The sequence below is a fragment of the Tachypleus tridentatus genome, chromosome 12, assembly GCF_004210375.1.
Source record: "Tachypleus tridentatus isolate NWPU-2018 chromosome 12, ASM421037v1, whole genome shotgun sequence".
Lineage (NCBI taxonomy): Eukaryota > Metazoa > Arthropoda > Merostomata > Xiphosura > Limulidae > Tachypleus > Tachypleus tridentatus.
In genome coordinates, this window is record NC_134836.1 from 96,173,303 (window position 1) to 96,189,219 (window position 15,917).

General features: G+C 31.9%; 1 protein-coding gene across 6 annotated transcripts in view; it reads left to right on the top strand.

Moving 5' to 3' along the window:
* Positions 1-3,330: 3,330 nt before the first annotated feature.
* The window catches only part of LOC143235562 (protein vein-like), an 84,308-nt gene continuing 71,721 nt past the window's right edge, over positions 3,331-15,917 (top strand). For all 6 annotated transcript variants that reach the window (XR_013019290.1, XR_013019291.1, XM_076473807.1 and 3 more), the window contains exon 1: positions 3,331-4,114. Coding sequence is in view for 4 of the 6 variants with exons in the window: in XM_076473807.1 (XP_076329922.1) it covers positions 3,604-4,114 (511 nt within the window). In the remaining 2 variants the exon portion in view is untranslated. The remainder of the gene's footprint in view (positions 4,115-15,917) is intronic.

Consider the following 15,917-nt stretch of genomic DNA (forward strand, 5'->3'; position numbering starts at 1 on the left):
CTATAACATCGTAACAAAGTACCAAAATCATTTTAAAACAATGTACTCATTCCTTTTACTTTCATGATAGGATATGTGACAATAATATCATACTGACACGTGAACGTGGTGAGAAATGTTATGTAGTTAATGAAACTAGTTGTACAACTTTCATTTCAAATTCTTACAAACTGGTTGCATAAGATTTACTTAGTAAAATTAATAAAAATATATAGCCTAATATTGTGAAATATTTCAACATTAAGTGTCTACCACGGTGTCAGTTGTACCTTAATAAATTAGTTTGTGATAATCAGTCACGAATGTTAATAATTTTAGCCTATAAAAAACTAAAATTGTCATTTATTTGAAATGAGATGACTTAGAGATAAAATCTTTTTATGTGGAACTTAAAAAAAATTACTTTTCTGTCAATAGCTGAGTAAAACTGAAATTTATCATCCACTCGATTATTCTTAAATTAAACAGTATGCAAGTGAATAGAATATTGTTGAAGGATTAAGATAAGGACTACAGGACTTCAAGTAAACTAACTGATTATGGAGAGTCGAGTAGTGTATATCGTTTGTACGAATAATTCTTGATAAGTAATAGCGAGTGAATTCACAAAGAAGAATGTTTAAATACATCCACTAGCTATGACCTTAGTTTTAAGAATGTTTAAATCCAATTATTAGCTATGACCTTAGTTTTAAAAATGTTTAAATCCAATTATTAGCTATGACCTTAGTTTTAAGAATGTTTAAATCCAATTATTAGCTATAATCTTAGTTTTAAGAATGTTTAAATCCAATTATTAGCTATGATCTTAGTTTTAAGAATGTTTAAATCCAATTATTAGCTATGACCTTAGTTTTAAAAATGTTTAAATTCAATTACTAGCCATGATCTTAGTTTTAAGAATGTTTCAATCCAATTACTCGTTATGATCTTAGTTTTAAGAATGTTTAAATCCAATTACTAGTTATGACCTTAATTTTACGAATGTTGAAATCCAATTTCTAGCTATGACCTTAGTTTTAAGAATGTTTCAATCCAATTACTCGTTATGATCTTAGTTTTAAGAATGTTTCAATCCAATTACTAGTTATGACCTTAATTTTAAGAATGTTTAAATCCAATTACTAGCTATGATCTTAGTTTTAAGAATGTTTATATCCAATTACTAGTTATGATCTTGGTTTTAAGAACGTTTAAATCCAATTACTCGTTATGATCTTAGTTTTAAGAATGTTCAAATCCAATTACTAGTTATGACCTTAATTTTACGAATGTTGAAATCCAATTTCTAGCTATGATCTTAGTTTTAAGAATGTTTATATCCAATTACTAGTTATGATCTTAGTTTTAAGAATGTTTAAATCCAATTACTAGTTATGACCTTAATTTTAAGAATGTTTAAATCCAATTACTAGCTATGATCTTAGTTTTAAGAATGTTTATATCCAATTACTAGTTATGATCTTGGTTTTAAGAACGTTTAAATCCAATTACTAGTTATGACCTTAGTTTTAAGAATGTTTAAATCCAATTACTAGCTATGATCTTAGTTTTAAGAATGTTTATATCCAATTACCAGTTATGATCTTAGTTTTAAGAATGTTTAAATTTAATTACTAGTTATGATCTTAGTTTTAAGAATGTTTATATCCAATTACTAGTTATGATCTTAGTTGTAAGAATGTTTAAATCCAATTACTAGTTATAATCTTAGTTTTAAGAATAATAACACAAATAAAGTAGAACTGTGTAAAGTTTTCTCTTAAAATTGTATTCCAAATCCATTACTTCACATAATCAAAAGTTTAGTAGTCCATTAAACTTAATAAATATGAGATTAAATATGAAGACAATGAAATTTCCATTAAAAATACAATGATGATGTAAAGCCACGATCGTCACATGCAATGGCATGCTATAATATGTTAATCACTCTTTGGTGCTAATTTATTTGTGTATATTCATTTATCACGTAGTTTCACTCCTAATTAACTATTTCACTAGACTGTACAAGATCTTTTAACCTCTTTGGTGCTGTTGGTGCCTTCTATGGTCAATTTTATGTGATTAATAGAGTCAAGTATAAGGATTGAAAGCTTTACAAAGAAAAACCAGCATGATTTATTAAAAACGTAGTTTAAAGTTCATGTGTATAATTAGTTAGAGCATTCTGTTAACGAGAACTAGAGAAAACATATAAAATGTATTAACACATCTCAAAGCAAACACAAAAACATTTTATCTTGAACTCGAGCTGTTGAAGTGGCTTTTAGATGTGAATACTTAATTTAGTTTTTAAATATGGTGTTCAGTTGATAACATCCCGTTAATATTTCAATGTGTTATATGTTGCTTGACTAATGTATTAGTATTTCATAATTCAAGTCACTAGTTTGTGGTACAGACGTTTTCTGTTTACGGGCATGGGCTAAAATATTTGTTCTAGCATTTAATATTGTATATATTATTTATGATGAAGTTATAAAAAAATATGAGTATAAGAGACGCGCTTTCAATTGTATAAATGAGAAACTTTGTCCTTGGAAACTAATCAGAAAACATCTGGAAATCATCATCTTCGTTCATGTGAATACATAAGAAAATAACATAGCAATGTTTTGGAAAGGCAAATCGCATTTCATTTTCTGTTTGTTGCTATTTTGTCACTTTGTAACTGCAAAGTTAAACTATATATACATATATAAACAGTTGGATAACATTGACATAATTTCATATTCCAGTAGCCACAATTCTTTTAAACATTAAAGCACTTTGTTTCAAAATTATAAACTTTGATGGCTATAAAACAAATAATTAATTAATTAAGTTGTTCTATTAAAATAAGTTTTTGATTCAAAAGTTTCTAACAAGCGTTAGTTGTACTTTCACATGTAATTGAACATATGCTTGATCGACGTTAGCCTACATGTGCGCATGTGTAAGAAATATAAAGAAGAGACACCTAACAATAAGAAAGGAAGTGTATGGGAGAAGCAGTTGGATTACTGTAATTTACTCACATAAATTCGTATGATATATATATCTGGATCTAGGATGAGGATTTGACAAGCAGTTTGGTTTAATGTATCCCACATGATAATCCAGTCCCTGAATCATAACTTTTTACAATAGGGATTGATACATCAAATCAAATATGCAGTGGTAACAAACGTATATAATCTACGCTTAAGAGTAGAGAATGGCCTTCTGAATCTCCCAAGGTAGCGAACTGGTTTCGTGACGTACCCTGCGCCCTTTTCCTATTTGGTCTCGAGCCAGACTCTTTTAACGTTACCCCTCGTTAAGCCTCTTTCGTCCTGCCATCCTGCGGAGCCGCGATGCATTCGGATAGAAGACCTTGTTCTGTATTACTTGTCCGATGTAACAGTAGTTCAGGTACATTCATGGTAACAGCGCAGGAGGATGTCGCCTTTCATTGTGTCCAATAACATTAAGAACCGCATCTTTTGAAGATCTTCTTCCTTCTAAGAAACATTTCAAAGGAAAATTCATCGAATTTGTAAGGTGTTTACCACACAAAAGGGCTTTCTTGTATACCCACCAATTGAAATATCATTTTAACTATGCCTACGTTGTGGTTATATGTTTTCTCACTCTTTGCAAGTTCAACTCGTTAAAGGTTTTCGCCTACAAGCTATGAGGACTTGTAACGCCGGCTGGTTATTGCTGACAGTCCTGTTCTTTTGGAGTCAGGTAACAGCAACCATGACGTGTTTGGATGATCAACTAGATGCTGCTTCTAAAGCTTATGCTGCTCCTATTGTGTTTCAGGGTCGTCTTATAAGATTACAGTATTCTCCAACCATTAAGAAACTAAAATTTCGTGTCAAGAAAATGTACAAGAACGACAAAGATGTATTGCTTAAGAAAAACCGTTATGTGTACCTGAACTTTCTCACTACGAACTCTTGCGCCAATACTTTCAAAATAAAAGACTTTGAACTAAAAAGGAAATTCATCGTTTTTGCAACAGCACAATCATCAACAGAACCAAGAAACTATTTTAAGAAAAGTGTTATAGCCGTCGCTTTGCCATTAAGGTTGAATCGAAAGACAGATAGAACAGTGAGGAACATATTGTGCCGAGGATGTGGTAAGTCTCTATTCTGATCACTGTTAGCAGCTCATTTCTGTTTAATGTAACGTGCGCTGATGTATTTCTCTATATCAAACTGAAATTTAAAAATCTGATTTCGATTACTTAAAAATGATGAGTAAACTTATTTATATGTTCGACGTTTCATCACTTTTCTCAACTATTGTCAAATTCGGTGTTGTACAATATGTAACTTAAATTCGGTGTTGTACAATATGTAACTTGAATGTTACGCCTTGTGGTTATCAAATATCCATGCATCAACATTTCGATATTACGATATAACTAACTAACTAAAAAACATTCTATATCTTATGGAGTTTTGATTTTCACACTTTATTTAAGGTTTATAATTACAAAACAATGGTTGACTGTGTTGTAAAACGAAGATAATTTGTTTAAGCATTTCATATCGAACAGAACATAAAACATAATAATCAGTGACAAAATCCATGTTATGACCAAATTTAATTTACTTTCAACTTATTTATTCATGTTGAGTCGAGTCGATTGAAATTTAAACTTAAATGTTTATAACTGCTTTCAGTGTATCAAGTGTTTTTGGAAATCTTTTTTTTTTCGTTATCCTTTTTATTTCACCTGGCAAATCTGGTTCACTTCATGTAAATAAACTATTATTCGAAGATAAAAAGGGTTGAGTGACTTCTTTATAAGTGCCTCAAATGTGCAACGAAATATTCGAAATAAATGTCGAATCCTAATGACAACTTTAGAAGGACAACAACAGGCGTAATCAAAAGTTTGATTAATGACTTCATAATAATAAAAATAGCTGTGTGCGCTGACATTGAAGTCAACATTATTCTATTTACAGCTATCATTCGTTGATTGAGGAAGAAACTGTGAATTTCTCATCTTGTTCACTTGTTTTTTTATCTAGTGTACAGATGTCATTTTGCCATGACAAAAGATAAATCAAGGAGTGAAGACGTGAAATGTTACATGCGTGTGTTTTATAACATTACATGATACCTAGCAAAACACATATAATATATATGTGTGTATGTTATTTGCAATGTTATTATATTTCTGTTCATTCTTATTTAAACACAAATTAATTTCAAATGAAAAAAGTAAGAATGACGATTTTTGAACTGCTATGACATTGGAATATATTGTGACGTGGCCACGTGCATGTTGTAATCGATATCTCAAGTTTTTGTTTCACTTTAACAGACACCGCTAGTTTACTCTTCCGCTAAAAGAAAAATAAACCATTACTGACTGACGTTTCAAATGTTTGCTGAAATTTTTGTAATAGCTGGTTTTGGGTGAGTTATAAATATCAAAAATAACAATAATACAACCAATGCGTTTATTTTACAGACAAACGAAATTATGGCTAACTTTAAGTTTTATAAATTATATACTATTGATGAAATCTGAAAAAGACAACACAAAATATGATACAATTTATATTTATTGCTTAATTATTTCTTCAACTTCTCGTCAACCAATCAAATTACTTGTTTCTGACATCAGTTTAGTTCATCAAACAAATCTGAATTGTATATGCGGTGTCTTTTATAAATAAAACACGAGCATGCGTACACTGAAATTTAATTTTTTTAAATTCACAAATTTTGTTCCTTTCCAAAACGCAAAGATTTAAGGTGTGTGTGTGTGTGAGAGAGATACAGGTTTATTCTATTTAAATGTAATGGAGTATAGAAATCTTATGAAATAGCTTTACGCAAATCATTCTTAGTTAGAAAGTCAATCACTATGTTCCATAGCATGAAGAGAACTATGTCAAACTATCGTAGATTTACCATGGTAATTTTCCACTTTCAAACTATGTTTCAAAATATCTTATTATGTATAACGTCTGTACTACTGGCGCTTAATTTGCGTGAGCAGCCTCGTAGCATTTCCGATCTGACAAACTAGGAAGCCGTTGGTACTAAATGAATGTAAGATGTGGTTGACAACTTGTTTTTACAAACATAAACAGTATAGTTACTTAGTATCATTATGAAAATTTAAAGGAAGTTAAAATGTTGTCCTATGAGTTTTATCAAAGAATGAGTTATGAGTTCTATATTATCAAAGTTCTTGCTAAAAGTAAATTGAATTATATACATTCATTACTTTCTTGAATATTCAGTCAAGAATACAATATACTTACATTTAGAAGACAAGATTAATCATCGTATTGGTGTATTTAATCAAATCACCCGAAAACAGAGGGTAAGGTGTTCACGTAAAAGTAGTATATCTTTATAACTTTGTGATTACCATTATCACCTGAAGCCACGACTACAGCTCTCACATGTTAGGTTTAGCTTATGATAATCAGTAACAAATAAAAAAGATTTCCTTATTAATGCAACTTTATTTCATAATAAAGAATGGTCCCAATTTAAAATCTGCGATTTTGCAAAAACAAAAAACACAAACATATCTGTACCTAAGGAATATCAGTAGCTACCCGGACAAAACAGTCAATGTTTGTTTCCAGAAACTACTCGTGCAAGTAACTTTTATTTTAATACGGTACTTGTACTCTCCATATAATTAGCATACAAAAACCTTCATATGACAAGACTGTTCTTATGCCACAATCACTGACATCTGTATCCAGGATGTATATATAATCCTGCTAAAGATTATTCAAGGGTCCGGCATGGCCAAGCGTCTTAAGGCGTGCGACTCGTAATCTGAGGGTCGCGGATTCGCATCCCTGTCGCGCCAAACATGCTCGCCCTTTCAGCCGTGGGAGCGTTATAATGTAACGGTCAATCCCAATGTTCGTTGGTAAAAGAGTAGCCCAAGAGTTGGCGGTGGGTGGTGATGACTAGCTGCCTTCCCTCTAGTCTTACACTGCTAAATTAGAGACGGCTAGCACAGATAGCCCTCGAGTAGCTTCGTGCGAAATTCAAAAACAAACAAACACACAGATTAACCAACTATGAAACCTTAGCTAAGACATGTTTTAGTCATTGAAATGTTGAGAAAAATTTTTATTAAAAAGGTTGGCCACGAAACATTGTCAGTATGGTAAAAATGTCGAAAGCCTGAGGCCGGTGTTTAACCACTAAAATCAGAAAAAGATCAGTGACTCTCTGTTTACCAATCATGTGATCAAGAAAACGAACAAAGGTTCTGTTCCTCATTTGATGTGGATGATTGAAATAGAAACTGTTCCTCTCACGCAAAGAACCATCTACTGGAAACTGTTTGCTACAACGAAATTGCTACCATAGTAACAAAGTTGGGTATTACTAATTACCCACTGATAACCAACGTGATTGTTCTACAACACCAGACAGCATTTGCCGCAGTTCGTATATGGATCGAGCATACATAGCTTGGAAACGTATTACATTTTCTGGAATATGATATCATATGCATGTTTTTATGTAATATTGTGACACTTAAAATGTACTTATAACTGACAAAGCCATTTCAATATATGACTGTGAAATTTCCACGGAAACATATTCTATTCAAAAATTGTCAGATCAACATCATTACAATGTTCTTTTCAAAAATTATGAAGTTAGCAAAATTACAAAGTTTTAAATGACTATTAGCTGGACAAAGTATTGGAATTATAACAAAGTTGGTTAATTTTGTTTATAAGTTATGTTCTATCCAAACCTGTTTTGTTTTGAAGCAAAGTTAAACCTATTACCATGTACTCTTAACGTTTCGCAGATTATTTATATGTAATTCCCATAGCTTGTTTCAAAGTACTCTAAAGCGTTTTTGCTGGATTAGTTTTTGAAGTGAATGCAACTTTGCCATTCTAACACAAAGACTGTTTGCACATTGTGGTCTACTCGTTTCAACACGTGTTACTTGTCAGCAATTCACGATCGCGTAAAAAATGTTCATTAAGATACGTAACGCTATTTGTACTACTTCGTTTGCTCATGTTATGGAACATTTAAAAACATAAAATGTCAAAATGAATACATGGAGAAACAGTCAGTTGCTCAAAGTAACTATTACTATAACACAATCAAACACTACTGTTATTTGGAGTATTGAAATTTTAATGTTCCATACAAAGATCTCTAGCTTAACGCATGCTTGTTGAAATCACAAAAAAGCATGAAAGACGTGTAATTGATTTGCTACCAAGTCAATTAGAATTAACAAAAACCGAGTTTTTGTTGAAATAATAGCTACATATTTGCATACAAGAAGAAAGTGACTTCTGTCAGCCTGCGATTAAGTTCTCTACAGGGATCAAACTTCATGATTTATTTAACCTCCTTGGTAAGTCTTGTGTATCAAAGATCTATGTTGTTACTAAGACGCGTCTGCTCTTTTTCTCAAGACCGACAGACGGTTCGACTGTCACGAACACGAGACTAATATTAAACACCACCAAGTAACTGTGCTTCAAAATAAACAAACATTTACTATTGATGATGCTAAAGTTAACGAGACTTCTAGAACTTGGGCTGAATTATAAAGATGTAATAAAATGATTTATAATGTTTGAGCAAAGCAGTCATTGCTGTGAAGTGTAGTTGTTGTTTCGTCTGATACCTTAATCTTTCAAACATTAAATAAATACTGTTTTGAATCAACGTAAAGTAATTCAACACTTCAAAATACATTGGATTTTTAATATAGTTTCCTTGTTAATCTAAAAACTATCTTACTCTCTCGAAAGTGGTTCATGAATGGATTAAATAATTAACTTCACAATATTAGATAGCTCTGTAATTATAGTAGTGATGAAATTACGTAAAACCTGTCATGACAGCCTTGCTTACATATTCTGTGAACTACTTGTCTGAAATATTCATTTAAACGTATAGCGTTAAATTCTTGTGAATTAGCGTAATGGGAAAGAAGCAATAACTACTTCTTTATCTCCCAAAAACAACAAAAACAAACAATTATATAGATCAAAAGATACGAGTTTTCAGTTCCAGATATAAATGGAAAGTTTCTATAATTTGATCATTCATCGACGAATTTACTCTCTCTCTCTCTCTTATAAATAGATAAATATGATTATTTTTATAAAACTAGGCCAAAAAATATAACAACCTAAATATAAAGAGACAAACTTATATGACATGAATTGTCAAGGAATGCTGAAGTAACATTAATGAAATGTTTTAAAATTCATCATTCAAAGGAAATACAAAGAAAATGAACAACGAGGCTGTCAGGCATGTATTATGAACGTTATGAAGAAATCAATCTGTTGTTACAAAGAATAGGCACGTCAAGTAGTATGTTAGTGTCTTTTTATAAAAATTGAGAGTGTAATACATCTCGTAAACTAGTACTAAAGTTTCAGTTTACATAAGCAAAATAATAGTTGTAGACTTAGTGTTAAGTATTGAATGAAACAAAAGTAAAAGAAAGATAATTAAAAAAACAAGCAATAGAAATGATCACTCATGACAAAGGTATACATAGCATACATAGTATACATAGCATACATAGTATACATAGCATACATAGCATACATAGTACACATAGTATACATAGTACACATAGTACATATAGTATACCTAGCATACATAGTATACATAGTACATATAGTATACATAGCATACATAGTATACATAGTATACATAGTATACATAGCATACATAGTATACATAGCATACATAGTAGCACATATACACGCATACATGTACACATTAATACATGGTACACATGGTGCAAGCATAGCATTAGCGCATGGTGCATAAAGCACATACATAGCATACATGGTTACCGCATGGTGTTACCGCAGCGCATGTACATAATGCATAGCAACATGGTTGCACATGCATGCAGCATACAGCATGCACATGGTAGCAATGCATGGAAATACATGGTGCAACATAGTTAATACATGGTGTACATACATGGTGCACATATTAATACATACGTACATGGCGCACATAATGTACATCACATGTATGGCATATAGCATACATGGTGCACGCATAGCATACATACAGCGTAACATGGTGCATGCATACATATACATAATACATAGCATACATAGTATACATAGCATACGTAGTATACATAGCATACATAGTATACATAGCATAAATAGTACACATACTATACATAGCATACATAGTATACATAGCATACATAGTACACATAGTATACATAGTACACATAGTATACATAGTATACATAGCATACATAGCATACACAGTATACATAGCATACATGTATCATACATAGCATACATGGTATACATACTATACATAGTATACATAGTACAATCTAAAAATTTACTTAAAGCAAAGAGACACAAACCAATTACAAAAAGTTCAAAAAAGTGCCTCAAAAACTAGTTTACTTTCAAACTTTGAATGTCGTATATTAGCTCCAATTAGGAAATTTTCATTATTTATCTCATTTGGAATCTTACTTTTAGCTTGCTGGTTTCGTCCGACACATAGGTCAAACAGAACTATCTTTTGTGTTGGTTTCGTACGACACATAGGTCAAACAGAACTATTTTTTTATGTTGGTTTCGTACGATACATAGGTCAAACAGAACTATTTTTTTATGTTGGTTTCGTACGATACATAGGTCAAACAGAACTATTTTTTGTGTTGGTTTCGTACGATACATAGGTCAAACAGAACTATTTTTTGTGTTGGTTTTGTACGATACATAGGTCAAACAGAACTATTTTTTTGTGTTGGTTTCGTACGACACATAGGTCAAACAGAACTATTTTTTGTGTTGGTTTCGTATGATACATAGATCAAGCAGAACTATGTTTTGTGTTGATTTCGTATGATACATAGATAAAATAAACGGACTCTTACTATTACTAGCAATAAAATTTGTCTTGAAATTGTTGAAATGTAGGTATTTAAAAAAGAACAAAAAGTAGAGATCATTTGGTGTGGGAAGAGAATCTACATTAACCACTGCACGTTTTGTATTAGTATCTTAGGATACATAGCTTAAATAGATGATCTCCTTATTCTTAGAATGTTTGGTTTGTTAGACAGCTCAAATAGACAAACTCTCTGCTACTTGAATGTTAGTATTTTAAGATATATATAATGCAGATAGAATAACACTTTATTACATTTAGTAATTTGGCTTCTACAGGTATCAAACTCAGATAGAAGAACTATTAGAAGTACACTGGTTTTCCAAAACAACTAGCAAATATAGAATAAATCTCTAAGATGCATAGCTTAAGTAGATAAGCTCTTTGCTATTGGTATGTTGACTTTGTAAGTTATGTAACTGATGAGCTACTTACATCTCATTTATCGGTTGATAACGAATATAGCTGAAAACGCTACTGTAAGTACGTTGTTTGCAAACTCGTTGTTTTGTAAAATACACGTACCTATATTACATAGAAGAACTATACTGTTAGGAGGGTGGTTTTCTGAGATAGATATCTAAAGCAAACGAATTGTTAGCTATTGTTATTCTGGTTTTGTAAAATAAATAGTTCCGATAAACGAACGCTTTCATTTTAATATGTTGGTTTTGTAACATACGTGACTCAAATAACCAAATTCTTTAATAATAGTACATTGGTATTTACGATATATAGCTAAAATAGAATAGTTATTTACTATTACTGCTTTGGTTTTCTGAGGTACACGGTTCAAATAGGCTATTAGCGACAAACTCCTTACGATTAGTACGCTGCTTTTGTAAATTACATGTATTAGATTAATAAACTATTTACTATTAATATGCCGGGTCTGAGAAGCATAGGTAAAATGACCGAATAGTTTGCTATTAATGTATTTGAACTATAAAATACATACCTCAAATAGCAGAAGTATTTGATATTAGTTTATTCGTTTTGTTGTAAAATACACAACTCAAATAAACAATCACTTTAATATTAGTATTTTGACCGATTAGATAGAATATTTGGCGCGTGATCAGTGACACTGGGTTTTCTTGGAGTACGTACAAACTGTAGGTCAATGGATTTATTTATCCCTGACCAGCCACAGGGTTTACAGCTCTCCACATCCTTGAGAGACCATTAGTCCAATATGAACCGTTTTACTGGTTGAGAAAAGATCATGAAGTGAAACATTTAAATCTTTCATACAGTTTCTGAGACAGCTTCGCACACACATCAGTCACATACCTCTATGAGAACAATAATTCATACATTAATTTAACAATACTAAAAGCTTAGGCTCAAATAGCATTTCACATTAATACGTAAATTACGAGTGGGACGAAGAGATTCGAAGATCAGTGGCGCATTTAAGGTTGTTTGGGCCCAGGGGCTAATAATTTTTGTGAACCCTACATCTCATGTAATTTTACATAGAATAAAATTATCAATGGGCTCCCACTAAGACCATAGGTCCTGCCTAAATACGCTACGATCTCTAAATACTCGTGGTTATATTAACTTAAATAAGTACCATGGAACTAACTACCTAGCATTAGTATGTTAGTTTTGTTAGATATCTAACATAATTACACGAACATTTTAGTATTAACATTAATTTGTAAGATGCTTAACTCAGGTAGAATAATCTAACGTCATTACCTTCGTTTGTTTGTTTTGAATTTCGCGCAAAGCTACTCTAGAGCTATCTGCGCTAGCCGTTCCTAATTTAGCAGTGTAAGACTTGAGGGAAGGCAGCTAGTAATCACCACTCACCGCCAACTGTTGGGCTACTCTTTTACCAACGAATAGTGGGATTGACCGTCACATTATAACGCCCCCACGGCTGAAAGGACGAGCATGTTTGGTGCGACCGGGATTCGAGCCCGTGACCTTTGGATTACAAGTCTATGCTTTAACACGCTTGGTCATGCCGGGCCGTTCCTTCGTTTTCTAGGACAATTAACTCATACAGACGAATGTTTATTAATAGTATGTTGACTTCCTAAGTAGGTTTTTCTAAGATACGAAGCTCAGGTTCACGAACACTTTACTCTTAGAATGCTGGTTCTGTAAAATATATCGTTTAAATATACGAACTCTTTAGTATTGGTAAGATACATTTCGCAGACTGAAAAACTTTACAATTAATACGTTTGTTTTGTAAGATACGTAGTTCAAATAGAGAAGGCTTTTAACACCATACTGAATTAGTAAGATATAGAGCTCAAACAGACAAACTCTGTTATTGGTATGTAAGTTTATCAAAACATTAAAGTGAATCGTAAAATATTCTAGTACTAATGTGTTTCGTTTTTTAGAACACTTTCATAATCCTTAGATTTCATATATTGATAAAAGTAACTTAGTATCTTTTCACTTCGTTTTTACGAAACGATTTCCTTTACTATAAGAAAACTCAATCAGCTCTTAAAAATAAACAGACTGGAAGAATTCTCTACCATTTGTATTTTAGTTTTTAGTACACTTGTATGAGCTGAAAGAAATCTCTAGCATTCTTTCTGTATAAGCAATGCATTTAAAAAGGAACAAATTATTAACAGTTGAATTGAGTGGAAGAACAAGTTATTATTAATAGTTTAGTTTCTTAGGTACTTGTCTGAGGTGGAAGAACTTCTATTGTGTTTTTTATCTGCTATTAAAATTTACATTAAATAGATATTCTAAGATACTTGAATGAATTGTTATAACTTTTCCCTACTTCTGTATTCGTTTCCTGAAATATCTACATACTCGACATAAAATTTACTCTTAATATGTTCATTCTGTAAAATCTTGCTTGTTGAAATATTTGCTCCCTCCATCACGGGAAACCGAACACCAGATTTTAACACAGTTAGTCCTTAAATTTACCGCTATCACACGGGTGGGGGCATAATTTTTTTTTCAGAAATTCCAATGAGTTTTTTTTTTGCATAAGAATAACTTCTTTTGGTGATGTTTATTAACATAACTGTCCTCGTGTGAATTATCTACCATGTTATATTAAATATTAAACAAACATTCCCTAGGGTAGAGCGGTAAGTCTACAGATTTAAAACGCTAAAATCAGGGGTTCGAGTCCTCTCGATGGACTCAGTATATAGCCCGATGTGGCTTTGCTATAAGAAAATACACACGTGAGACAAATAAAAACAGAAAATAAAGTACTGTGTAGTGCTTTCTTCCTACATGAATTCACTAGAAAGTACCGAGGAAAAGTGAAACAACACTTCGTGTAATGTGTTATTATCAGTTATTAATAACTGTTTTTCAGTTACCCATTTCATTTTCTTTTTCAACTGCTGAAATACGTATTTAATGATCATTTTAAGCTGTCATGACAACTTTTGTTCTCATTATTCAAAATCCGTAATTTAGGGTTCAGTCACAGCCTAGCGATTAGTATTCCTGTTGAAGCGGAATTGTGCTCTGCACATTTTGAAGTCGTGAATGAGCGATAATACTCATAGAAAATTCCTATATTCAATCAGAATAAACTAGTCCAGTAGGTGACGGTTTTGGTTTTGAAGAGCTGCCTTTCCTATAGTTTGTAAGTTTAAAATTTATGACAGCTAATTAGGGTTTGAAACTATTATACATAATAAAAAATGTCGATAATTTATTTCATGTTGAAAATATAATAACAGTATAATGAAACCGTTTATTAATATTTGCTACAACGCACTATTTTTTACATCCACCATTTTGCCAATCCCAAAACCTTGATGTGGATTTAAAAAAATCCAGAAAGGTTTGAGTTGTTTTAATGAGAGAAAAAGAATACGCTTGGCACTACTTTCGAGATCTAAATCACCGGATCAAACCCGTGACTGAACCTGCTACCATGAGAGCCTACATGGTGAAGTTAACTTGTAAGTGCAAAGTGAAACGATGTAGCAATAAAATATGCCTGGAATGTTCTAAATGTGATTGTGAATTTGTTTTAAATGAAGAAAGTAAGCTGAAGCATGGGTCAAGGTCAAATGAAGGATGAACTTATTCAAATATATCCAGTCTCTTTTACTTACCAGCTGAATCGGTGATTACTCCATTAATAACAAAACATATAACAAAGGGCACAGCAGTGTCGATAGCTTCAAAAGGGGCAGTTGGAATTATGCATAAGAAATATATAGTTGTAAATATGTAGTGAAACTAGCGGCATGGTAAAGTCGAAAGATGCAATTTTGAAGTTGAAGCAAAAGTACGATGCATTATCAAATTACAAATGTCACTTCTGTAATAAAGAGTGAATACAAGAATGATGGCGTAATACCTAGTTCATACCACCACAGTATAACTTATACAGATTTCATATTTTCATCATTTTTTGTTTTTTTGTGTGTTTTTTCGTTTTAGAAGTTGTGCTGAGTTTCGTTCATTGAGACCTATCAACGTAACCCTAAATCACCAGTTTACGAAATGACTTTTAGGCTAAGTGCTAAGAATACTGGTCTATCGCCTTTAACAGATGTTAATATACGTCTATACTCAAGAACGAAGGGCAGCGTAGGTCAGAAATACAATCTGGATATTCATGATTGAGTATAACTTGTGTAATGTTGCCATACTGATTAGTCCTGATACTGGATGAAAGGCTTCTTAGACACTTATTATGGCAGATGCGGTAAAGTTTACATAACGTATTCTCTTTCTTTCTTCGCTAATTGCCGCGTCATTTGCTTTATGTTATACATACAAGTTGAATAATATGACAGGAGATTTAGATTATAGAATATTAAAACAGAAAACTGGGGCATCGTAAAGGATGTATGAGAAAACGTTGGATCAAAATGTAAAACTTAACAATAAAGATTTCTTTAAACACATTAAGGGTAAATAAAACGTTACATTGGGGGTAGGACCCTTGAGGGACGATAAAGATAGGCTAGTATGTGATGGTTTTGAGTTGAATGAATTATTAAATTTCGCTTTTTCTTCGGGTTTTAATAACCAAG